This window comes from Melampsora larici-populina (genome assembly GCF_000204055.1).
Source record: "Melampsora larici-populina 98AG31 unplaced genomic scaffold MELLAscaffold_1, whole genome shotgun sequence".
NCBI lineage: Eukaryota > Fungi > Basidiomycota > Pucciniomycetes > Pucciniales > Melampsoraceae > Melampsora > Melampsora laricis-populina.
The window spans coordinates 1002990-1028670 of NW_006768765.1; the positions used below are offsets into that span (position 1 = coordinate 1002990).

Below are 25681 nucleotides of genomic sequence, written 5' to 3' on the forward strand. Positions count from 1 at the left end.
TTCCAGAAGGTTGGTCTTCTTGCTTACCCTCCTTTGATACTCGATTCAAGAATTAACGATTCATTTTCTAGATAGAGTTCGAGGAGGTTAGGAGAGAGTGAAGGTTGATAAAACGATTTAATGGGAATACAAAAGAAGGGTGAGAGCTTGAAACTTGTTAAAGATCATTGAAACACTTGACTTACTCATGCTTCTCTTCTTGGTTCCTGGGAAATCAATTATTTGTATGGAAGAGGGATGGATGAATTTCACTTGAAAGATGAATGCAAAATAGTTGAGAGTAATAGAGAAGCCCCTTGACGCGCAACTAGTGAAGCAGTCTGTCCACCCGCGCCAGCTAAACGACTGAGAGAGAAAGGGTTTAAAGGTGAGTGCTGTCTCATGGATGGAGTGGAATAGGATCCCACCGCGCGTAATTGTTGAGAGAACATGATAGGTGAAGGTACTTGAGGGCAGTGAAAATTGGAAGGTGACTGAGAAGTTGACAATTCTTTGAAAGAAGTTTGGAAGACAATTAAAACTTGCGGATGATGCTTGGGGGGAAACCAAAGGGGGGAGCACGCGACACAAGAAAAACTTGTACGCAAGGGAGGCTTTGCGAAGTCTGTCCTGCGGCCTACCCTGTCCTGCATGCCTCTGCTGTCAGTATTGGGAAGGTGCCGCGCAATACCGACTGCTGACCAAACAGGCCGCCTATGGGCGCGTCTACAAGCTGGGCTGCAGGCTGTTCAGGGCTCAAACAGGGGCGGCCAAGGAAGGCCAGCGCGGGGTGGCCTTCTGTCTACCCAGGGACAAGCTTCGGGTCAGAATACGATCCGACGTTTTTAAGACCAGTCAGGATCAACTTCTGACCCAGGATCCCCCCGTGGTGTATCATTGCGCACTTCGTAAAATACGAATAACGTCAGAGGACAAGCACTGCTACAAGTTGTACAACCTGCTTGGCACATTCTTCTGCCTGTTATTGTGCAGTGTAAACCAGATAAAACTGCTGAAGAATGCATCTGTCGGCTGGGAGAGTGTGAGCACTGAGTGAGGGAATATTGAACACATAAGAAGAGAATAGTGTGCCGAGGCGCCGTTCTATCACTTCTAGGAGGACTACACCGACCAGATCCTCTCCTTTGGCAACTTGAGCCGTAAATTTTGAGGTGTGTTTTCTCAGTGCAGTGCCTTGGGGGAAAATGTTGGTCTGGTGTTTACAATTCATGCTGTACATTCGGCTTGTACTCGACCTGGCTCTCAGCGCGAGCTTTTCTCTGGATCTTAGTCTGCACACAGCTGCTCGGGGTTCTAACAAAGGACTTTTACAATTCGACCATCTTTGCTTGCTAGACGCATTGCACAACTCTGATCACGGCCATTGATCAAACATGGTCCATGACAGCACGGCATCGAGGTTTACTATTTACACGGCAACATAACTAATTTGTACACAAGTCTTGTCTTCATCCAATTGCAATGGCTGTCCGTGTCTGTATCCTCCGCAAGCACATGAGCGCAAGGCGTTTGGCGTCGTTTTCATACCTGTCCTGTCTGTCGTCTTTTCGTACCCCAACCTGACCAAGCATCAATGAAGGCCAACGACCGTCCAGCCCTTCTCCCCTGGAATCGGTCGCTTGTAGCAAGTCTCGAAAGAGCGTGAAATTGCTGTCACAAGCATCGGGAAATGCCGAGTACCTCTGGCCGCTCCATGGGGAGGATGCTTCGAGCGAAAGGAGATCAAGGAACAGAGGTTGCAGATACAAGAGATGGGCATCGGGACCGCGGGTCAATAGACATTTAAGCATGGTCTCGGGGTCTAACGATGGGTCAATGTCTGAATGATGTTCATCGCGTCAGAGTGCGCATGACTTTGACCAAGCTTAATTTGTGAACACTTACCCGGGAGCATTGAAGCTGGACCTGGTGACATGGATGCAGCCAAAGAGCCTTCATAGGGAGATATACGAAGTAACTGTTGTAAGATGTACACAATCTCTTCGTCGCGAATCCTGGAACAGAGTTGATTAGTCAAGTGATACAAGCAACATCCAAGATATATTTACCTTGAAAATGGCACACGGCCTCGGAGGCCCGCATCCGCGACGTATGTCTTGATGGCAGCGGAACATCGATCCAACAAAGCGGGGAAACAAAGCGCGGCTACTCGTCTTCGTTCGAGTTCTGGGATGGCGTCATGTGAGCCAAGCTAAAGAAATTCAGGACAGTGGAGATGACTTTGAAAAAACGTACCTTTGTCGCACTTCTCAACCCGACGACAATATACAAATAACAAATCAAAGCACCAGTAAGCAAACCGCTCACGTGGTCGGGCTACTGCTTCAGCAGACGTGCCAAAAACTTCATCGTTTATTTGGAAGCCGAAGTCAGAGATAAAACGTGTTTCTTTCCGAGGGGTGTGTTCATGTGAATTGATGGCTTCACCAAGCAGCGAGGATGTTGAGAGTGTCGAGGGCGAGGCCAATGAAGATAAATCGTGCAGTCGTGAAGCTTCTTGTAGAGCATTAGCGAGTGATTGGATTGTCTTGTCTGGGATGCCAGGTCCACCTAGATGGGGCAATATATCTACTTCCAGTGAGGCTTTGAAAGTCATCGCTGTTTGTTAGTATATATATATGTACAGCGAATGCACAAGCAAAGTCAATATCTTACCAATAAGTGCAAGATCAAAGTTCTCTTCGGCACGTTGCTGGTCCAATTCTAAGGACTGGGAAAATTCACTATACATGCTTTCATCAACTTATGTATAAAGGTATGTTGATAGGAAAACAAGTCACGCCGAGCTTACCAATCAGCTAGCAAGCCTGCGGAGAACGTTTCAATTAGTTGAGCCCACACGTTTCCGAATGCTGTCGGTTCAACACTTTTTTCAATGTGCAAAAGGTTCGGTAAACAGTTTCGTACAATGGTCAGAAAAGAGGTGGTTGCCGTCTTCCAGAGCGGTGGTGCTTTGCCATGTTTGTAAGAAGGTGGGCATTTGTATTTGGATTTCATCGCCACCGAGAATGACTAAGTGAGACGCCAATGTCAGCCGTCAACTAGCTGAGAAAATATGGTGGGTGAAAGCTTACGAGAAACAGCTGAGAGGTGGCCTTAGTGTTGTAGATGTCTGGTAAAGAGTTGAACTTTGCGTGTAGTCCAACGAGCCTCGGCTGGGCTGCCTTACATATGGCAACGTAGGAAACATGTGTAGAGGTGGGACGGTTGGACGAAGGATCGTGAGCATCAAATGAAGAAGTGAATGCCAAAGTACTTAGGTCGGAAAGCAGTGTGATGAGTGCTGAAGGAACTCCGGGAGTCTCAAGCCGAACTTCGTCAAGAGTCGACATTACAGCTGATTGTAAGGGTGGCAAGGTATCCACATCCGGGCGGTAGTCGGGACTATGAGTATAAGTGACGACAGACTTGCAGATGTTAAGTAACGTCGCAACCCGCTCCAAATCCATTTTCAATCGCGCAGCAGTTTGTAGAGGTCGCATGACTTTGACATATGCTTCTAGGGCAACTTGTGTGAAGTAGATACCCGAGAAGCTTTGTTGATCGTGCTTGGTCGAGATAGTCTTGCCCATCTGCACAACGGAATCCCAAGCATACTCCCAAGCCGCCTTGATCGCCTCTTCATCATTGCAGTTACTGAGATCAGCACTCAAAATCGTTGCCATCGTCCTCATCGCCACAGTACCAACGGCCGGCCGATCGCGAATGAAACTTTGGTGCAAGTGTTGAATAAGAGTACTCCATGTCTCGTGGAATTTGGGCGTCTTGATGATATGAGAAGACATGTGGTCGAACAGAACTTTGCCAGTAGACTCCAAAACCAATATTTTCGAGTCATCCAGCTGTTTGGCAGAGAGCGCGAGGGAGGCGCCGTTTGGCTGCCGCATAGATTGAGAATTTGTATCGTTTGTTGATTGCTCTTCTATCCCAGGGGTAGTGCAACTGATGGACTTTGAGAGGAGATCGATAAGGGGAAACACAACCTCCCACAGAAGTTCGTACCAGACAGCTTCCGACAAAAGGGTACCGTATAAACCAATGGTGCGAAACAGCGTTTGGATCGCCCCATCTCTGACTTCTTGTCGTGACGCATCACTCAGTTCCAAAAGCTTGGATAAAAGATACATCCATAATTCCACGTAACGATGATCATCCGAGCTGGTGGCTTTGTTCTTCCCTTGAACGTGATCAGAGACCTGCCACAAAAGTCCTCCAGCTGTAAGGGCAATATTGATGTCTTCTGTCTGCCTACCAAACTCCGCCAAAACATTGATGCACTGGCGGAGCTCTTCAAGTTCGAGTGCTGTTAGGAAATCAGTACATATGAGTTGCAGCGAGGGGAAACTAGCTCGAATCAACGTGGAGGTCTTTGATGTGGAGGTCTTTGATGTGGACTTCTTGGACGGGGTCACCGAAAGGTAGCTGGGCTCATAAGCGAGTGGTGAAGGACAAGCAGTACACAGAACATCCAAGATGCTCAGCCATCCGGCGATGAAAGAATGTCCGTTGTTTTCCAAGATCTTGAACAGCGTATCAAAACCTGACTTGCGAACTTCTAAATCAGTTGAATTCTGTGGCCTGGATTCGGGATCCGTTTGCCGAGAGAGGGTTTCGATGATTTGGTTTTGGACTCGCCGCTGATTTGATTCATCAGCATCTGAAATATGTTTCGGCGCAGACAGTAAGATCTGATCTAGAGCATCTGCTGCTTGCAAGCGGATATTGCTCGGTGCTTCATGGAACCGCATAACTGCCAGTAGGTGGGACGTAATTGGCGTCCATCCCAGTTCTGAGTCCACGTTTATGATGCGACTGATGTTGAGAAGAGCAACTGCGCCCAGCTTCGTGACGCAAAAGGATCTATCATTTGGGCGCTGGTAAATGATATTCACCAATAAGATGTTAGCATTCATATCGACTGCAGGAGTTGCAACGAACAACATACAAATACACGTGAGGAATTCATTCCACTAGCACGCCTTCTGATGGAAGTGGGAGTCTTGGGTAATTCGACTGGATTACTTTGCTCTTCGTCCGAGATAAGCCCTGCCATCTCGGAGCTCAGTCGGCATAGTGAAGCTATAAAGCTTGTAAAGGCAGCAGCCTCCAACGATCGAGAGCACTCAAAAAGTCTCTGAATACTATTCTGAATGCCAGTTTCATCTGTTTCCGCGCTAGACAATACCGATGGCTGTGTTGAAGACGACATCGTGCTTACGGGACGCTTTTTAGACTTTGAACTCAACACAAACTCGGCATTCTGCAATGTATCGAAGACAGTGTACCAGGTGGTATCAAGACTTCCTGCCAAGTATTGCGCTACAGACAAAACCGTTCTAAGGAATGCGAAGCTCCGAGTACTAAGCGAAGTCGGAGCTGAAGTCGTCCCAAGTCCCAAATTGTCGACATTGAGCACGCTTTGCGATGGTTTCATGGCAGTGCTACCGGAACTTTCAGCTGCGACATTAGCCACAATTGCTGGGGGGACTGCAAACTTGCAGAAGGTGAGCAGGAAAGCGTCTCGAGGCGTAGGTAAGTTCAGGACGCCACATGCATATGTGAAACTTTGCATTGAGGATAGCGTCTCCGAGAATAGGTCGTCATCAAGATTCGTGGCCACGAAGAAGCTGAGAGAAGCGAGTAAGGCTGGCCAGCTTGCATCTGCCATGTTCCTGATGATTCGCAGTTTGTCCGTTACAGGCTGCGACGCCAAGTTATCAAGATTGAGAGCCGTAGGAGCAGAAAGCATTCCATCGGGAGACTGTGAAGGTCCCTGTCTGCGTATCTCTTCATACCGGGATAGGGAGTGTCCGGCAAAACCTTCCGCGACGTTACTTAGGCATTGCAAAGAGAGCAGATAGACGTAGGTCTCGGGAATCGGTGGAGCCTCTGCTTTGTCCAGCTGATCTATACATTGTAACTTCATGGTAGCTGTTGGAAGTGTCAGACCACCTTGTTGTTGTGCTCCCACGAGAGGTGCTGCTGCTTGTGTGGCCATACCTACCACGCCATCGATCATTCCCTGTACTCCTACATTTGCGCCAGGTGAAGATTGATGCGCAAATGAAGGACCGCTTGTGATATCATTGTTGATTCCAAGAAGAGTTGGTCGCTCTGAAGCTAGGCGATTGAGAGTACTCATCATTGATGTGAAGATCCCAGAAGTCCGATCCGAGTGGTCCAAGTCGTATCGTTCATAGATTCGAATCAAAAGAGCAAAGTCTGCGCAAAGACCCCGGAATATTTCGAGAGCCAGAACTCTCATCCATAGAGGTCCAGGATCAGTGTGGCCGTCGGTATGATCAATTGCCACCGTCTTGATAAGCAAAGAAAGAAACACTTCAGACTCTACTACAAGCTCGTCACAAAACTGTTTCAATAGTAAAAACGCGACACGCATGAGGCGCAAAGTGAGCGCAAAGACGGGCTTTTCACTCATTGCTCGGATAAGGAGAGGGCACAATTGAGCGCGCAACACAAAGATGAGTTCAGGATGCTACGTGACAACAAGACCAGTTAGCAGCTATACACTTGTTGAGGTGGACCTTGGACTAACTTGCTGAAAGAGGTGACTATGTCCAGTCATGACGCTCTCAATGAGCTCGAGTCCAAAGGTCTTAGGAAGACTCTGTAGCTTGAGAAAAGAGGGAGAATCGCCATTGACTAAAAGACATAGGTCTTCGAACACCAGGTAAGCATCTTTGGCACTAGGACGAAGGACTATCTTCCGCTCCTCAGCAGCTTCGGTCGGATCACCCGTATTGGATCGTTCGGACGTCGGGATGATAACGGAAAAGTTTGTTTCTTCTCGAATTGGATCAAGCTGAGAACCAGCGGTAGAAGCCACCCGCACAGCTTGATCTTCTTCTGCTACGCCTTCAAAAACTACCATCACTAGCTGTCGTAAAGTCGCTGCCGAAGTCGAACTGACTACTCCGATTCGAGAGTCTTGAAGTCGAAAGCACAATAGAAGCGCATCCGCCAGAAGAGTATCGTGAAGATAAAGAGAACATCGAGTGAAGAGCGAAGGCAAGGTTTGCAAGATTCGTAGTTGGATTTCAACCCCCAGAGGCAACACTGAAGTCAGAATCGCAACGATTTGTGGTATCTTGCTCTATTTTCGAAAAGGACAAAACAAAAACTCTTGTCAATGATGGACTCCACAAGCTCTTGAGATAAGTCCATTTATTCACGGGTGGCATGACGTCCATACTGATCAAGCGTTGGAGACTACCAAGCGCAATTGCCACAACCTTGACATTCTTGGTCCCACATCCCATGAATATGGGTTTGATAATGTCTTCAACATAGGTAGAGGGAGGGGTAGTTTTCTTGCGAAATGAAGCCAAAACTTGATCGGGGGTTGATCTGAGCAGGTTGAGGGCCTTGTCCGCTGCCTGGATGGACTCTGATTAGATATCAGCGTACGATAGAAAACTTTGAGCTGGTACTGGGAGTGGTGTTCACCTCCCTGACGTCAGCATGTTTGCGCTTGGTCTCAGACGCTAACGCTTGAAAGTCGGAAACCAATAGGGCAAGACTGCTAGAGGAAGCCGCGTTGGACATCTTCTAGAAATCGCCAACGATTATTCGGCATGAGATGAATGTTGAAGATCTGACCAAACGAGCCCAAAGAGAAAGCTGGAGTGGAAGAGAATGCAGGTGCGTGATGTAGGAGTCGCTTACAAAGCTTCGGGGGGCGCGCCGCATACCAGGGCCAGCACCGGGTGGTGTCACTGACATCTGTACGGCGCATGCCCGCCCGCCTAGATGTGCATCTTTTGCCCAGAGGCCATCAGGTTTCTACACTTGACAATAGAGCTTTGAAGCTCTTTGAAGTCTTTGATGGTGCCCAAAGTAACATTAATCTTTTAATGGATCGTAATGAGGCTAGTTTGAGTGATCGATTTGTCATTAGGTATCCAATTCACGAGAAGATGGGTGGAAGAACTCGAATCATCCATGACTCTATCCTATGACTATCTTTCCAGTCAAAGGCATTCTTTTCTTACAATTTGATGCAACATATTTTCTTTGCCTGTTAATTTAATTCCTCTGCTGATTCAATATATATTGAAGAGCAGAACAATATCATTTGCCCTTATCCCTTCTCTCAGATATGTTCCAATAGAAATAAAGGGGGGTCCCAAGATCAGACTCCCACTAATACTGCAAGAGCCTTGAAATGTTTTGTATGACTGACGCCTGAAGCAGATGTTAACTCTCGTTTTCAACAGAGATAATTTCGCGGGAGAAGTTTGTTATTCGTATATGGCAAAAGGCCGCTGCAGCCTGCTAGAGTCTAGATCGAAGTAGAAACTAGCGTACGGCTCTAACCTCCGACCAGGCTCTGCGACCCCATCCGCCATCGGTACGATCTCTTACATTGCTTTTCTACTTTTTTTCATGGAGTCTAGCTTGAACCAGGGCAAGAGGTATAGACACAGGGTGACGATCAACGATCTCACTGATCAGAGCTCACGAACCTGGGCCGAATTCTTTGTTGCCCTGAAATTTTCTGTTCAAGAACGCTCATTGTCAAACCCAGCACGATCCAAGTTTCTATTTGTTCAGCATTTCGATTTTTCGCTTCAACAGACACCTATACCTTTTCAATACGTGATCAACCATTTCACTCCGTACATTCGTTCCCTCGGCACCCATCTCAGTTGCGAACCCTTGAACCCCCTAGAATCAGTCAAGAGTTACAAATATCATTATACGTCATGCAGTCTTTACGAGTACTTTTTCCCATCTTAGTCACTTTCTCTTCAATGATATCTGCCGACGTTTTCAACAACTATCACAACGCACGAATTATTCAGTCTGCGGCGGTGGTACCGCCGGATGGTCGATATGTCTTTTCAAATGTTGCTACTGGCCATATTATTCACCACGATCGAAAGCACAACGTCCCCAACATATATTCTGCCAAGTTCGTGTACCCTCGTGGAAGATTGGGCCATCGCGTGAAACGCCCTCAACTGGCGCTTCGCGCTCATAAAATGGGAACCAAGTGGATCAGCTTACGTACCCCACTCGATGGTAAAGACTCAACTAAATGCATCAGCGCACAATGGGATGAGAAAACTGATGGAGCCAAGGGGGGAGCGGACCACGTCAGCGTATATTTCTTGAGGCTCGCATGACCAAGACGCTGATTTTCTCTGATCGTCACATAGGCCGGCACACTTTATGAATGCGTTGTCGATCCACTCAATCTGGGGGCTAGTCTTGAAAAGACCAAACAGTCAGTGATCTCCTTATGCCTAATCTTGATCGAGAACGCTGAGCCTGATACCTGGTGTACATGTATATCGAAGGTGGTGGCTATTGATGCCGGTGGAGACAGCAAAATCACTCAAACTATCTCACAAGCCCTCTGGAAAATCTAGAGCCGTGCAAGCAGATCCTACGGAGAAGGTTGACGATATATCTGAAGAGGCTGCGTCTTTAGGTCTTCAGCGTTCAACACAACCGAACGATTCCCCCAAAGGCTTGCCGTTTTGGAACACAAAGACCAACCGTATGGAAACGCTCCCACCTTGGAAATACGACAAACGATCGCTGAAGGAAACTGAACCGGTGACTGAACCCGAAGACGTTGCCTCGGCTGGGAATATGACGGATGGGACGGCTCAGGTTTCGGGAGCGGAGGGGGAAGAGCCTTCAGACTCGGCGCCGCGGCTTTCAGCTCGTCACGATCATCACTCGCCTACCTCGTCATCCACTAAACTCGGAGCTTTCTTTGTGATCGCGGTGGATCATCTATATGTGAGTACTAGGTGATCTTAACATTTGGGATCGTTGACTGGAAGGGTAACAATTTTCCATTTGACTTCAGGACATGGAGACTCGCGTTCTGTCATCTCAGTCAAAGAGAACGATAGGAAATCAATTGAGCGTAGTAATGAGTAGTCTGGATCCAGTTGAGTTCCAAGTCTCACATGTCTTCTTCTATTGCTCTCATTCTCGGCTTGATGGGCAGCGCTGATTCTGTTTGGTTTGTTATTTGATTGAAGGATGACAAGAGCCAACAGTGGTTCCTTGAGCTCAAATGATAGCATGAAGTCTTTCTTTCCACCTGGTTAACATTTTTTCTACTTACTCAAGCTCATATTCGTTGAGCACCATCCTTGAAGCTTTTGTCATGCGTCTGTATCAGTTTTTTCTTCTAGTTTCTGTATCATTGGAGAGTAATGGAAGTAGCAATGAAATTCACAATTTAATATATCATTATGAGAGTTTATGAGAATGGTGTTGAACAAGAAAAACCCCATCGATGTTGTGCGTTTTTGAGGCTCACAAAGTCATCAAGGCTGTGAAGTTGGTTGAAAGATGATCCTTCTACATACACTCGGATACAATTAGCTCGATTTTCACGAGAATCTTCAAGGAGTGCTTGACTTCTCAGAGGCAAGTAGAGTCATGATTGCTTTTTCCTTGGCTTTCCAGTACACCAACTCAGCCTGGGTCTCATTCACACCTTTTTGCTTGACCTGGACAATATTTTGCAAATGCAAGGGACCACACAACATAAACTGAGATTATATATAAAGCCTTACACAATATTTTGTAGTCCCAGGACTTCAAAATTGTGGAATGTTCATGGTGACACAACCCTTTCAATTTATTTATAAGCTCCATAAAAAAATCTATTTCTTTCTGCTTTTGTAAATTATCTTTTAATCTTACCAGATGGTGTCAGCTGTTGCCACTTGGATGCCAACAATGATGAAGAACATATATGGGGTATCCAAAGTTGCACAGAAGTATGAGAGGATTCTAGATTTTTGCTTCAGTTGAATCCACCTCTATTGCAAAGATTCTGATATTCTGGAGACAAAACCTTGCTACCTGAAGCAGAAATTGCCTCAGCACGAGTTCAAACCAAAACAACAATGTGGAAAGAGCTGAGGGCGGGAGATGGGCTGGGGGCTGGAGCTGGGTATATACAGTCTCAAGGATAGTTCTACTGTTCCAAATTGATGATCATGTACCCATCCAATTACTATGTTCAAATCTCTAAGCATCAGGATATCTATCAACTTTTGGGCACTCCAAGTCACATGAATCTTTTATGCATGAGAACATCAAGAGTAATTGAGGATACACACCATGGTAGATAATTAACTAGACTATCCTTCATTTGGTGTCAATGCCTTCAAGGTGGTCTCATTTCTTTTTCAGACAAAAAATTTAATGGAGACCTCAACATGGAACAGAATAAGACCACAACATCCACTCAACCCACACTTAATCAGGTCCATGTGTTGTCCTCTGTTATCTCCCCAACACATCCCTTCTTCTCCACACAACCCATTGTATTGTCTTAACAGAGCAAGCCAGACATTATAAATTAACATCACAAAGGGAAAGAAGCCTATGAGGTTTGATGGAGTGTGGCCGTAATGTGCATGTGACACTAGGTAAAAATGTGTGGTTGTGATAAAAGGTGGGGGCATATCTTTCAAGCTCTCGACAGCTGTTGAGAGCTTACTCATCAAGAGCTCAGCTTCAGGTTTTTAACCTGAGGGTTAGTGCCTGGCTTCTCATCCACTATTCTCTCTGGAAATTAATCAAGGATTATCCCTCCCATTGTCACAACTAAGCCCTCAATAAGTGTGCAACTGAGTAATAGTGACAGATGATGAATCAGAATATACTGGTACCAATGGTCACCTACAGTGCTATACTGGTATAGTATAGTATAGTGGCCGTGTTGTTATTAGCCAATGAGAAGACTTCAATCATCATGAACAAATCAATTTCAAAAGGGGTTGAAGTCAAATATTCGTCAAAATATGAGAGCTGGAGTGGTCGAAGTGTCACCTGTGTGACATCTGTACATTGCAGATATACTCTTCTGTCATCGGGATTCGGTACTCCCGAGTTCTTCACGCCACCCTGATGAGTGATCCCATCAATCGGGTCACCGTTCCGATCTTCACCATTCCACAGTGCACACCATTTGCTCAAAAGCTTGATATCCATTCATCTTCGATCAAGATTGTCAAACGTGAGTTCCGCTAGATTGGGTTCTTAATTATTCGGTTTGACGATCAAACTGATCTTTATTTGTGGTCTTTTGAATTTTTCTGTAGTTAAACCTTTTGGCAAGTTTGCATTGAAAATCATCAAATCATTGACTCTTTGATTGGCAATGTCGGTAGGTTAAAGCACTTACCAATTCATCATACCAGTTTGATCTTGATCTTGGTGTTCGAAACGACAAAATTGATCTGATCATTGGATTGATCGTTTGCATGGTTTCTTTGTTAGTCTGGATTTTCTTATACGGGTGGAAGGCCTCGATGTTTTGATTTCTGGCAGGGTGAGTGAGAATCAAGAAGATCACAATGAGTTTCTTCAAGTATTCAAAAGATTGAATGTTCATCATCAACACCTTTGGTTGCATCAAATTAGAATTTCAAAAATGTTATGCAAGTGCAGATCGACCGATCGATTGTCGTTCAGAAGTAGAAGATTACAATGAATGTTTGAATCATCGAAAAGAGGTAAGACTCATGATCTTTCTGATTTTCATGACCTCAAGAATTGAATTGAATTTGAATTTGGATTTGATGGTTTAGATTGCGAGAGCTCAAGCTATCGAATCACATTTTCAAACTCGACAACAAACTCAATTACAACAACAACAACAAACACAAAAAGAGAATACTAAGAGTAGTACTGGTATTATTGGATTAAATTTGATTAAACCAACTGATTGATTTGAGTAGATCAATCGGTCTCTTAATCTCATGTTTTGATTGCTGCCTTCTTTGCTCGTTCTTTGAGCCTCTTTTTCTCTTTTGTTTGAAATTGATCATGAATGATCTGTGTGCGTGTGTCTGTAGGAAAATGAGAAGCTGGTTCCAATAGTGTGGTTGTGATGGCACATATTCAGATGGCTGCTCACAGGTACACAGTCTTGGCTCTTGAGCTGATATCCAAATGAGAGGGTGAGAGGGAGAGCGAGATGGGATTAAGTTGATGTGTAGAACTAGAAAGATTTGCATATAGTGTAGTAGAGTAAGGTCAAGTGAAAGAGGTGGATGAATTTGAACATTGACCAGAGACTCAAACTATTTATAAAGGAGTCAAGTTTAAAATGAGATCTTCCCACATTGAAATTCGACCTACATAGTTGTTGCTATGATAGACTGAAGTTTCGATGAGGATCACAGAATAGTAAGTAAGACTGATCAGATTGTGAAATGAACTAAAGCATTGAGCAAGTGTAGAAGTTTAAGTAGCCAAGATGCATGAGTGAGTGTTTTGTACAAAAAGGTGGTTAACAAGTAGATCGAAGGTTAAATAGATCTATGGATGTGATGTGTTTTGAAGTGAACTGATTTGATTGAATGATTTAAATTGTGATAATGACCAATGAACAGTTAGTTGATTGGTTTTGAATTGGTTCCTTGAATTCGATCTCTTTATACTGTATCAAGAATGTTCCTTTAGACACTATAAATATGAAACCATCTTCAGTTCAGAGTTAGAGTACCCATTCAGATCAACAAATAAACAATCTCAAACACCTCCTTAAACTCTTGAGAATCTTGACAAACTAATTCTCCCTTACTTCAACTTCTTGACTATCTTTAAAAGATATTTCTCTTCAACTTCATCCTCTTTTTATTTATCCAATCTTCTTGTTCTTCTTGTTTAAGAAACATCATGCCATTCCGAAACAACAACAACAACAACATTGATGTTTATACTAAATCATCAAGAACTCAATCTCAACATTCTTCACCTTCTTTACCTGGAATAGCTAATCTAGGAAACACTTGTTTTATGAATTCAATCTTACAGGTTAATCTTGAATGTTTTTTATCATGACAAAGAAAGAAATGCTCACAGTTTTGTTTGTTTGTTTTTTGGTTAAACAGTCACTCAATGCAACTCGACCATTATCAACTTTACTAAACACCAATCAAAATTTAAATCAACCCATCACACCACTTCAACTTTTAATTCGAAATCATCCTCATCATCATGATTCATCATCTCATTTACCAATTCTACTTCAACTTTCAAAATTATTCAATCAAATCTCTAACACTCACTCTGGTTCATTAAAACCAATTGGTTTACTCAAATCCATTGCTTCTCAACATCCGGATTATCGTCGTAAGGATCAACAAGATGCTCATGAATTCTTAAGAATCTTGATGGATCTCATTCGTTCTGAAGAGGCAAATGTAAGTCTCCTCACTCTTTGCTTCTTTCTTTAGATTGGTTACTTATTGAATTTTCTCCAATCAGTTTATCAAACATTGTGCCGATTCTAATGTACCGTCAAGTTCTTCTGAAACTTCATCAATCCTTGACTCAAACCAATCCAATGGTCAGTTCTTTTCTTCAAATTCCTTCTTCATTCATTTGGCTGATCGGAGTTGTGGGATCTACAGTTCTCAATGGACCGGATAGCCATTCCCTTCGGGTGCCGACCCCACTCCTCTCATCTTCATCATCCTCTTCCTCTTCATCGGCCTCATCTTCATCATTCACCTCATCCACATCAATTCCAGATTCGTCTTTACTCGATTCCCTCTTTTCTGGATCTTTGACTCAATATACCGTCTGTGAACGATTCCATGTGTCGAGTGTGCAGGAAGGATTTCTCGATCTCTCACTGGCGACACGTCATCCCAATCCAGCCATGTCCAAAGTACGTATGTACATTGTGATCGACAGGCTACATCACACAAACTGACAGCTTTTCTCTCTCTTCCGAACTTCAGCGTGCTCGCCTTCGTCAGAAACTCGGTCGGCTCAATAGATCCAAGTCACCGTCCACTCCACCTCCTTCTCCACTCCCCTCTCATGATGATTGGGAGCAAGTCCTCCTTGGTGGATCATCTGCTCCGAACTCTTCGGCTTTCCGTCCACCGGTCCGGAGTATGACTATCTCGGGTACTTCGGCTCGTCGACAACGAAGCAATCGACCATTCCTATGCTCCTCGTTCTCGGGCACTTCCTTGGATCTACTCTCCCTAAAGGATGCCGCTCCTCTTGTGGCCCCCTCAGCACAGGCCTCATCACCACCACTTGATCTGCTTGCACGCATTCTTTCACCTACTGCACCAGCTCGAACACCACCACCGCCACCACCACCTGCTACTGGATTACGAGCTTTACGCTTTTCACAACCTAATCCTCTCTTGTCAAAAGTTGGACTGCTTGGAAGCAATCCCAACAAAGTCTCCGAGACTGGCCTCGAAGCTCTCTTAAAGTCGTTCACCTCAATCGAACGACTCGAAGGCGAGAATCGATTTGCATGTGAAGCATGTGGTTCAGAATGTTCATCATCAGCATCCTCCTCCTCTTCAAGTAATCCATCATCCAGTGAAATCACTTCAACAACACCCAAGGTGATTTTAAGAAGAGCATGGAAACGATATTTGATTTCAAACTTACCACCGATTGTAGTCTTTCATCTGAAACGAAGTTCTCCAACCGGTTTATCACAGGTTGAACAACCTTTTATATCGTTCCCAATTAAGTTGGATTTTAAACCGTTTCTTTGTCCGACCCGATCTGATAAATCGGTCATTTATGGTTTATATGCTGTGGTGGTCCATCAAGGTGTTGATAATGGTGGACATTACTTTTGTTATGTGCTTTCGGATCATGGTGGTAGTTCTGAGCGATCTTGGTTATACTGTAGTGACACGTCAGTATGGTTTTTTTTTCTTTATTTGATGATTGACAACAATATGAATCTGATTTGGTTTTGTTGGATGATTATAGGGAAGTAAGAAAGGTGAAAGTGGAAGAAGTGATGAGTACTAAAGCATACATGTTGTTTTATGAACAATTATGAGGTTTTTTGATGACTTTGGAATGATGCTTTTTGAATCCAGGAAAATCACTCTCCTGTGATTGGATGAGACATGTAACCTCTCAATGTACTTTTTTTTTTCGTCAAGTTTTACATGGTGATTTAGATTTCTATAAATCATCTTTTTTTTTCTTCTTTTTTCTTTCGACTTTCATCATGGTTTAGTATCTGTTTTTTTGTAACGTTTTTGATTTTTTTCTCTCTCTTGAATCAATTCTCTTGATCTTTTCTTTTTCTTTTTTTTTGGGGGATTTCGATTATATTAGAATGTATTTCTAATTTTTGGATTTGAATTAGAGAATTTTTTTTTTTTTCGATTGAGGAATTTTTGATTAGATTATTATTTAGAGAAAAAGAAAAAAAAAACATGTATACTTATTTCCATTCAGCGGGAGGGTTTAGAAGATGATGAAGATGGTCATTATTATTATTGGTTTATGAAATGAATAAAAAGGGTGAGAAGATACCCGATTCTTGAAAAAGAAACTGTTTGAGAGAGAAGATTTTGATTTGATTTGAGGTTTTTATTGATATGTATACTTTTTTCTCTTTGCTCCTGAAAGCAATCTTTGGGGGATGATCACTCCTGCAAAAGATCTGATGGCGAGAAATCACCCCGTGTGAGTTTGGTGTAAGTTTTTTGCTCGTGGATCCGAGTCCCAAGGGTGGGCCTTTGCCCCGCTTCAGGAACCTGGTGTGGCGGCGAGTTGGGATTGGGGAGCCGAGGAAATTCCCCGCACTCCACACAGTTGCTGAGCAGTGTGATTTCATACTTTGCATTTCGTATTGGTAAATCCTTTTTGTAATTATAATCAAAATTTTAATTATCAAGCCCATCAAAATAAGCTGGAATAAAGGCATGGTACCACTCCTTGACGCAAAGAAGTCACTCTTCAGGATCAGGATTAAGTGCTGATCTTGAAGATTGGAGGAAAGCAGAACCTTTGGAACAGATGTGCTCAGAAGGGCAGTTGGTAGCTGGGATAGCCAGGTATGTCATTACCATTACAGGCAAGGTAGGGTTAAGTCTTGACACTGTCCTTCCAGTATGCAAGTGTATTGTTCTTGGTGTGCTCAAGTGGCTCAAGGAGGTAACAAGTGATCTGATTTGTGATCAATCCTTTGTCACAATCTGCTGGTATGTACCACAAAAAAGATTGTTGTTGAGTGATGCAGACTAGAGGATGTGAGAGCTGGTGATTTGATCTTGATGATGTGGGCAGTTGAAAAAGTATCATGAGCCTAAAGTTGAACTCTTTGGATGAAATTGGATTTCAATAAATCTGCTCAGTGCACATAATTGGCAAGATAGTCAAGATGGTCTTTGCGAAATTACAATTTGATGCAAGGGTCAAGAATTGTTGAACAGACTGGACCTTGTTTCTTCAAGGTGGCAATGAGGTACAATCCAAGCTTTTCAATCAGGTTATCAGCCACTGTAATGGACTTATTTGTGTTGTGTGTGTGGCATGCCTGGTTTTTGGGGTGTGTACAATCAGCATCACTGTATGAGAAAGATATGACCCAATCAGCTAACACACAGATTGTAAGTTATTGATCACAACAATAAAGATTGGAATGATAGTGCTGAGTGTAGGGTACATGCTCACACACATTTTTCTGGTAGCATTGTTAAGAGGTTTGAGAAAGTTCATCATTACTTTGAGCTGCTTCCATTCAACTGCTGGTAGATTGACCTTTGCACCCTCTGGAGTCACACAGAATTTATCACAGACACTCCTGTGCACATCACACATAAGTCAGGTCCACAAATATGTAGGAATGAGGAGCAGAATGGCTGACTTGAGTACCAATACAACACAGGGGAGTTCCAATAAGGTCAAATATCAAGGAGTAGTGATTGAGCCACTGTTGGTCTGGGTTAGTTTGGTGTTGCCATTGGGAAGAGTCAGACAAATTGATACAAGACACTCAGGGCTGGCACAAGTGTTCATACACAGACACCATATCAACAGGTGCTCCATCCGGTGTGTCAACAAGCGCATTGATACCCATTGGAATGGCTGGGAGATTGTCTGAAGAGTGCAATTGTGTGTCTGATTCAACATCAAACAGGCCACAGACTTTGAGACCAGCAACCGCAGCTAGGATTGGATTTGCTACACATCCCAGTTTTTTGTCAGCCTTAAAGGTCCCATTTGCCATTGTCTTGTTGGAAAAATTCTTATTGGTAGTTATTTCAACGAGATTCTTTAGACACACATAACTAGAGGTAATCTCCATAAACAGATCTGCAAAGGTTTTGTCATTGTGAGCTCCTGGTTTATTCAGTTATATGGCTTACCCTGGAGTTGGAGATATGAAGAAGGAGATTGACCTTCTCAAAATTTGAGTTGATCATATGAGTAGTGACTGGCATGAACACTGTGTTTTGTTGGTGTGATCCTTGCATCAAGTGTGTTATAAGCAACAGCAGGAGATTTGGCATGGTGTCAACCTTGAAGGTGTTTTTGATGAAAGAGAAAGATGTCTCTTAAGTGGGGAGACATTGCATCTGCCTTGACCAGCATTGATGTACCCTCTTGGTTACATCATGCCCATTTTTTGATCCACTTGTTGGGATCTCCAAGCTTGTATTTTGCAATCAAATGATCTGAATGAAATTGGTGGTAGATCAGGGTTCAAAATCTAGTAGTGCTCTGCATCCTTTCACGCCCTTTGATGTCACAGCGCATCAATTTTTTGCCACAGGTGGTAGGGTTGAAGTGAGTTTAAATCCAGCTTCTTTTGGTAGAGGGTGTGTTGCTTGGGTTGTCATGTCATTCTGGATCATATATGACTGTGTTTTGACCAGCAGCAAAATCACCAGTGAGATAAATTCCTGCCATGGCATGTACTTGAGAAAAGAGTTGCAATAAGGTGATTTTGGATGAAGATATGGTCAAAGCAGTAAAGTTTCTGGGAAACAATTGTTACTCTCTTGGTAGCAATTTTTTTCCTCAGGAGCCCCTTGAGACTCAATCAACATGGATTTGAATCTGAGACTGTATCATATTTCCTCAAGACAAATGCCAAATGATGTTTAAACCTGTAGCAGACATCTACTCTTTGCTCTTGTAATCCCTTCAAATGGAATGAAGAAAGATGCAACCCACCATTGAAGGAACTTCCTTCCCTAAACTCAACCAACTCACAAGGCAAATGTTGCAAGGTTTAGCCAGATCTGGCAACAGGCAGCATGGAACTTGACAATTTGCTACAGCCAGTGTTGGACTGTGCAAATAGTGCTGGAACTTTCTGAAAAGTCCAGACAACCACCCCTTTTTGTGATTTTTATGATCTTTTTCTTTTTGATGGACTCCCCGCATCACCTGGCTCTCCCCCACAAATGTGGGGGCGGACTGTGGGATAGCTCAGGAGGGCCAGGGAGGCTCAGGGAGGGGCAAGAGTGAACAAACTCTGACCAAAGCATGGGGCTCACAAGCCTCTCTGCTACCCCCTGTCCCATCACCAGTATTGCAGTGGGATAAGTGTCAGTCAGAAAATGACTGAGCTTCCATACTACTCAAATAGAAATTTGTAGTTGCTTCAAGTCTTTCACCGGCATTATTATTATCTCTGTGGCAGTCTGGTTGGGAATAAGGGTCAGGTAGTTTGAGAAGTAGTTCCAACTTTGTAGGGCGCCATGGGTGCCTCTTTGCAAATTTTTAATGTCTGCATTTGCCCCCTTAGGCTGGGTGTAATCAGATTGTCATATTTGGAAGGTGTGTGTGTGCATTTGGGTAACATTCACTGCATTTGTTCTTTAGCTATGGTTGGGTTGACACCTGGTTGCTAGCTCTGGCTCCAGAGGCTCTTGGTTTGGTCATGGCTTCGGATTCTCTGTCTGGGAGGGATCGGGGCGATGGACTGAGTTGAGTTGAACGTGTCACGAAGATGAATCATGAGGGCCTCATGAGGCTGATCGGAGACCTGATGTAAAGTGTCGACTTCGATTGTGGAGAATTGTGATACCGAGAATAGACATGCCCGAAGTTCAATACGGATGTGGCAATTCTCCTCTAGGCTCTTCCTCGCCATCCGCATTTCTGACCTCTTGCAGCCTCGACTCCTGCCTTCTCAACAGCAAAGATACTTTATGAAAATCATCGGAATAAGCAATGATTTCGATCTCCACCAGCGGCGCGAGCGTGGGACTTTGTTGAGTACGTCTCCACCCGCAGTATCCACTTAGTCAAGAGTCCAAATTTCAAAATGGCAATCGACCAAAGTCTATAAAAGTCTACTTTACCCATGTGCTAACGGTCTACCTGCAAGCATCTTTGCTGTACACCCAAGCGAAACAGAAGCTTTCAAGGGCAACCGACCTATTCTTTGAAGTCAAATAGATAATTGATTTAACACCGGCCCTGAAAAGAATAACAGTGCACTTACAATCAACCACAGAACTTCAATCGAGGCCGAGGAGATAGTCAAAAGGGCAAATCCAAATAGGAAGGAGTTAACCAAAGAAAGAAAGCCAACCGGCAGGACTTACTCAAGATTATTATTACAAAAATTAAAAATCATCAAGATCAATTTTACCAATCTACTTCTGATCAACCGACAAGGACTACATAAACACTACCAGCCAGCCAATCGGGATTACCTCTTCATTACACAATATATTATCAATCTTATAGAGTATTGGCTATTTTCTTTGGATAGTTTTACAGGAAATCAATTCGCTCATTTTACTAGCGAATAATCAACAAGTCAAATGGAACCCTTAAATATATCGAATGACTCTAGTGCTAGTGCTAGTGTTGATCCTAGTTCTAGTTCTAGTGATGGTGTGGTTGCTAGTGCTATCCCAATCTCTGGCTCAACTAGATCTATCATCTCTTTCATCAAAGCTATCAATCCAATCAGTCTCAGTCTGCCTTTCACCAATACCAGCAGTGCCGTCGATAACTTTGATGAACAAAACGACTCGATCACATTCGAGCAACCACCACGTTCACTTGATCAGCATCAACCATTAATCCCTACCTTCTTCTCAACTCTCTTTGATCAATTGCCTTCACTTTTCAATTCTCAAAACCAACCCGAGTCGACTGTTGAGCGAGTTGAAATCAAAGATGATGAAATCAAAAATCAACTCATCAATACCACCTTGTCATCAACTCAGACATGTCCATCAACAGACACAAAAAAGGTCTCAAACACAATCGATCAATCAACACCGCCGACTGCACCACCCTCTTTACAGTCATCAGTCTCATCAACTAATTCCACTTCCACTTCAGTCTCTGGTCATCAATCAATATTGATTTCCTCACCACCTACCACAATTTCGAATCACTCATCTCAGTCTAACTCTCTTCAACACACTCCTATCGCTCATTCAAAACTCTTTCGAAGGGACCCAAGCAAATCATCCACTTCTTCAACCTCTTCAACTCTGGGTACCAAGACACGAGCCGCATTAGCAAAGCTGAGAATCAGACCTACATCATTTATCTCATCCCCTCAAACCCAAAATCTAACTCCAAGCCACTCCCGTCATTCAGTCTCATCAATAAGTATGTGTCGAAGCGAAAGATCATCTTCATATACTTCTTCTCTGTCTTCGAACACCCATAAGTCATTGTTGAAAGTCAAAGTCAATCGAACCCGTAGCAGGAGAGGTTCGTCTTCACATCAAAACCTGATCGGATTACATCTCTCAAACGTCTTGGTGGCCGATCCTAGTCCAGGTCGATCGCTTTGGACTTTAGAGTTTGCTCCTGCCCCGTTGAACATGTTGGCTACCGCTGGTCAATCCAAGATCATCCACCTTTTTGAGCTGGATTCAAAGTCTAATCAACCTACAAAACAACTTATTGGACATACTGATACCATCACCAGTCTGGCTTGGACTAAGTCGGGAAAGTTCTTGATCTCAGCTTCCATGGATAAAACTGTACGGGTTTGGGAAGTTGAATCCGGTTTAGAGGTCAAACAATGCATTCATACGGATTTTGTTACGACCATCTCGAGTGGTAAGCATCTTTTTGAAGAAACGATGAGTCTTGAGAAAACTCAATCACTGACTTGATATTTGGTCTGAATCAACCAGATCCGAATGATGAAAATTATTTTTTGTCTGGATCAATTGATCGGAAATTAAGACTTTGGAATCTAACAGATTCGAAAGTTGTTGCTTGGACTGGCTTGCCAGATTGTATCACTTCAGTTGGGTTCTCTAACAGTAGCACAGCTCCGTTAGCATACGCTGGACTTTATTCCGGTAAAGTCGTGAGTCTTGTCTTTGAATCATCTCCTGTCTAATATTCTCTAAAACACTGAATTGCTAACTGATTGGATCGAAATTCCATTGATTTTTCTAGACATCATTCAATCCACGTACTTTGAAGATTTTCCAAGAGGTTATTAAAGGACCTGGCAAAAAAGTGAGCTCGATCGTTGGGATCAAAGACCAAGAGGTTTTGGTAGCTACAAATGACTCTAGGATTAGAGTTCTTGATCAGAAGGCAGACATTAAAGAAACTTTAACCGGTCACAAAAGTCAATCTGGTCAATTAAAACCTTCAATCGGTTTAGGAATGGGTTATAATGATTCAGATCTGGTGGTTTCAGGTTCAGAAGATGGTAGAGTTTATGTTTGGGAACTTGGAATTGATCAAAGAGGATTTCATGAATCCTTTAAAGGTTTGTTTTGTTTTTCTTTCATTTTCACGATTCTTTATTTCCAATCTGTTCTGATCGAGTTGGGTTTCTTATAAACTTTTTTCTTTTGAATTTAGTTAACCATGATTTACCAGGATCAAGTGAATTGGTAATAACTAGTGCAGTTTTTAAACCGAAAGGAACCGGTGTTGATCAAGATCCTAATTCGATTGAGATCGCAGTAGTTGATAATCGATCTGGTTTGATCAGAATATTTAAAACTGCACTTTGGAAACAATAACCCGTTTTTTCATCTTCGTTTTCGTCTTCTTTCCTTCGATCTTCTCGTCGTTCATATATGAATCTATGTTGTTTTTGTTATTCTGTCGTCAAAACTTCAAGATTTCTTTATTCTTTATTTTCATCGTTCTTTTTTGTTTTTGTTTTAATCTGTTTACTATTTACGTAACTGTCTACCCTACCCTTTGTTCACAACCCTAAAAAAAGTGATTAAGCTTCTTCACAATCTTTAATCTGTTTTACACTCTAAAGCTTCCCTTCACCTAGTATTTGATGAAAATCAAACAGCAATTAATTATCGGTCGTGTTTTTCTTTTCTTTGATTTTTTTTCATTTGATTTGTTTCGAGTTTCGTTGTTAGTTTTTATTTTTGTATGTATTGCATGATTGGATATCTAAACGTAATGTACTTTACTAATTATTAGACTCAATGCTGATTGAAAGAACATGTACTCAATGAAATAGCAAGAACCATGAATAAGAAAATTCCCTCCCAAAATCCAAATGCTTGATTATTCAACCAAAATTCTCGTTGAGGAATAATGGGTGTGGAATTGTCAAGAATCAGACGAGTTGACGATTGATTCGGGATGGTTGGAAGTGTTGGAATATCACCTGCGGGCCGAGTTTCAACCCTGAACGCTGGTTAACCAGAACATACTCGAAATTACCCGAGATGATTTCGTTGAAAGTTATGACGTGTCAGGGTCGAACGTTCTCGAATGGAAATCTGCAATTTGGAAAGGAGTCAATTCGATGATGGCATTTAAATCATCTTCATGCTTGTCTCTGCCCCTTTGCATAGCTTTGAATACTTATCATCAGCTCAACCTTGCCATCTTTAAGTGACCAAACGCGTTATCCATACGTATAGCTACTGATCAAGACTTCAATCATTTCACACAAATCGAATGGCAACTCAAAAACGAGTTCTTCTTTCCTCTATCGATACTTTAACTTTCTACGATGGAGAGCGAACGAACTTTCGACGTACGAGTCCAGTACTTCAATTAGTCTGTCAAGGACAACCTTGTAAACGTTTTAAACCAGATGTGATTCAATGCCAGAATACAGGTGGTAAGTTAAGTTTAACTGGTTATGAAAAGATAAGAAAGAAAAAAAGTCTCATATGAAGTTTTTCTGACTTGTTGATTTGGTTTAGGATCTGGTAGTAATATTCATTGGAAATGTGAAGCTGATTTACCTTCAAGTATTAAACTTGGTAGAACAGAAGTCAGTTGTGAAGGATTTCGAAATGCTGATGATCCTTATATTCTTGAAGGTCAGTCTTGTCCCAAAGATTCCAAAGTTAATCTTCACTTCATTAAGAGAAAACCAATGTTGAAGACTACTTTGAATTTTACTTCCATAATTTACGGAATTTCATTAGGATCATGTGGCTTGACTTATACATTGAAAGATGCTGGGTTTTCTTCATCTCATACTCGCGATGGGATGTCATGTAAGTGTATATAGCAGGCATCACTTTCATGGCTTTATCAGCTGATGCCTCATGATACATTTCGTAGTGGAAGGTTTTCTCTTCTGGGCACTCTTTGCAATTGTGGGAATCTTTATTATCTATCCATTACTTCGATCACTTTTTTCTACCGCACTTCGACCAGTGAGCCGATACTTTCCCGGATCCTTTGGAGGATCAGGCGGGGGTGGTGGCGGAGGTGGGGGTGGTGGTTGGGGATGGGGAAACCGACCTGGATCTCGATTCTGGGGTGGTGGCCGACCTAGCGATCCACCTCCACCGTATTCCCCCCGGAACCCGCCTCCCCCCAAAACGTCGGGTGGTGCAGACGGACCTTGGAGGCCAGGATTCTGGACTGGTAAGTCAGAAAGAAATCATTTTCTACCGTTCATTTTGAGTATTATGACGAAGTCATTTTGTAATGCGGAGTATTGACACAAACTTATGAATCGAATTCTACGATCGTACAGGTCTTTTGGCAGGAACGGCTGCTACAAGTCTGTTTGGGAACCGACAGCAAGAGCGAAGAGCATATGATTTTGATCAATCACCTTTTATGACACGACCCATGGGCTTTGGTACAGGTGGGCTCTTTGGTGGACGAGGATTTGAAGCTCCTAGAGCGATGTATAGAGGTCAAGGGAGTTCAAGGGATATGGATGATTCGAGTAACATGGGCCCTATTAGGTCTTCCACTGGATTTGGTGGTACTAGGAATCGGTGAAAAAGACCAGCAAAGTCAACTTTCTTCTTCCGTTTTGTAAAATTCAAAGCATTCCACTCTGTAGATGTATAAACACTCCCATTTATCTTGGAGGGCTATGTTCTGATCTTGATATGTAAATGTAGTTTGAAATGACAGTTGGATTGATTGAGCTTGATTCAATAGCGCATCACAGCTCACACCTTTCGCGTCAAAAGGTCTTATCACAGTTATTAACAACTGTGTTTGTGATTTGGCGTCTCCTTTCATCTCCTTGACCTGAGTCCTTCGGTTCACGTTAATCAAGGGAAGATGTGCATGTTATGTCCTTGACTTGCTCTCCTGCAGCTCACAAAAACAAGGATGGATCCCGAGGTATGTTGTATCATTCTCTGAGGATGACAAGGTCTTGGATCTTGGTCTCGCTCCCCTCTTCTGGTCCAGGTGAATGACTTGAGCCTAAGTTGAGCGCATAGATTAGAGGTGATGATAATGCCACGATTTTTTTGCTGCGTAGTGCATTTATTCGTCTGCAAATACCAGGCTGTTGGCGAAAATGATAAAATAAGCTGAGCACTTTCTGATCCTTTGTTTTGACCACTTCAAACACAGGTGACCTCAAGGCTCCTCAGAAGTTCAAGCTCCACAAATCTTCTGACACTCTAAGTTTCAGCCACTCCGGAGACCACATAAGACGAAAGGACTGTACGAAAGTCTGGAAGTGGACACT

The 25681-nt window shown here is 43.1% G+C and overlaps 6 protein-coding genes across 6 annotated transcripts; 5 read left to right on the forward strand and 1 right to left on the reverse strand.

Annotated features, from left to right (window-relative positions):
• Window positions 1-1448: 1448 nt before the first annotated feature.
• On the reverse strand, window positions 1449-7566 carry MELLADRAFT_86812 (uncharacterized protein; the record flags this gene model as incomplete). The annotated part of the gene is made up of 11 exons (XM_007404040.1): window positions 1449-1819; window positions 1885-1994; window positions 2049-2166; window positions 2236-2598; window positions 2656-2723; window positions 2792-3012; window positions 3075-4874; window positions 4946-6496; window positions 6557-7112; window positions 7165-7385; window positions 7429-7566. 11 exons carry the CDS (start codon window positions 7564-7566, stop codon window positions 1449-1451), a joined length of 5517 nt encoding a protein of 1838 aa, XP_007404102.1.
• Window positions 7567-8774: 1208 nt separating this feature from the next.
• Window positions 8775-9890, forward strand: MELLADRAFT_101062 (uncharacterized protein; the record flags this gene model as incomplete). The annotated part of the gene is made up of 4 exons (XM_007403504.1): window positions 8775-9119; window positions 9183-9250; window positions 9324-9759; window positions 9786-9890. 4 exons carry the CDS (start codon window positions 8775-8777, stop codon window positions 9888-9890), a joined length of 954 nt encoding a protein of 317 aa, XP_007403566.1.
• A 2273-nt stretch (window positions 9891-12163) lies between these two features.
• On the forward strand, window positions 12164-12734 carry MELLADRAFT_86814 (uncharacterized protein; the record flags this gene model as incomplete). Its single annotated transcript, XM_007403505.1, has 4 exons — window positions 12164-12169; window positions 12283-12334; window positions 12427-12518; window positions 12594-12734. 4 exons carry the CDS (start codon window positions 12164-12166, stop codon window positions 12732-12734), a joined length of 291 nt encoding a protein of 96 aa, XP_007403567.1.
• Window positions 12735-13686: 952 nt separating this feature from the next.
• MELLADRAFT_86815 (ubiquitin C-terminal hydrolase) lies at window positions 13687-15838 on the forward strand (the record flags this gene model as incomplete). Its single annotated transcript, XM_007403506.1, has 6 exons — window positions 13687-13824; window positions 13902-14213; window positions 14278-14359; window positions 14409-14683; window positions 14757-15688; window positions 15766-15838. 6 exons carry the CDS (start codon window positions 13687-13689, stop codon window positions 15836-15838), a joined length of 1812 nt encoding a protein of 603 aa, XP_007403568.1.
• A 4647-nt stretch (window positions 15839-20485) lies between these two features.
• On the forward strand, window positions 20486-23208 carry MELLADRAFT_114823 (uncharacterized protein; the record flags this gene model as incomplete). Its single annotated transcript, XM_007403507.1, has 4 exons — window positions 20486-21840; window positions 21918-22096; window positions 22189-22510; window positions 22606-23208. 4 exons carry the CDS (start codon window positions 20577-20579, stop codon window positions 22767-22769), a joined length of 1929 nt encoding a protein of 642 aa, XP_007403569.1.
• A 471-nt stretch (window positions 23209-23679) lies between these two features.
• Window positions 23680-24972, forward strand: MELLADRAFT_101065 (uncharacterized protein; the record flags this gene model as incomplete). Its single annotated transcript, XM_007403508.1, has 6 exons — window positions 23680-23845; window positions 23931-24050; window positions 24159-24230; window positions 24298-24606; window positions 24719-24745; window positions 24833-24972. The coding sequence occupies 6 exons, from the start codon at window positions 23680-23682 to the stop codon at window positions 24970-24972; spliced, it is 834 nt and encodes a 277-aa protein (XP_007403570.1).
• Between the last annotated feature and the right edge of the window lie 709 nt (window positions 24973-25681).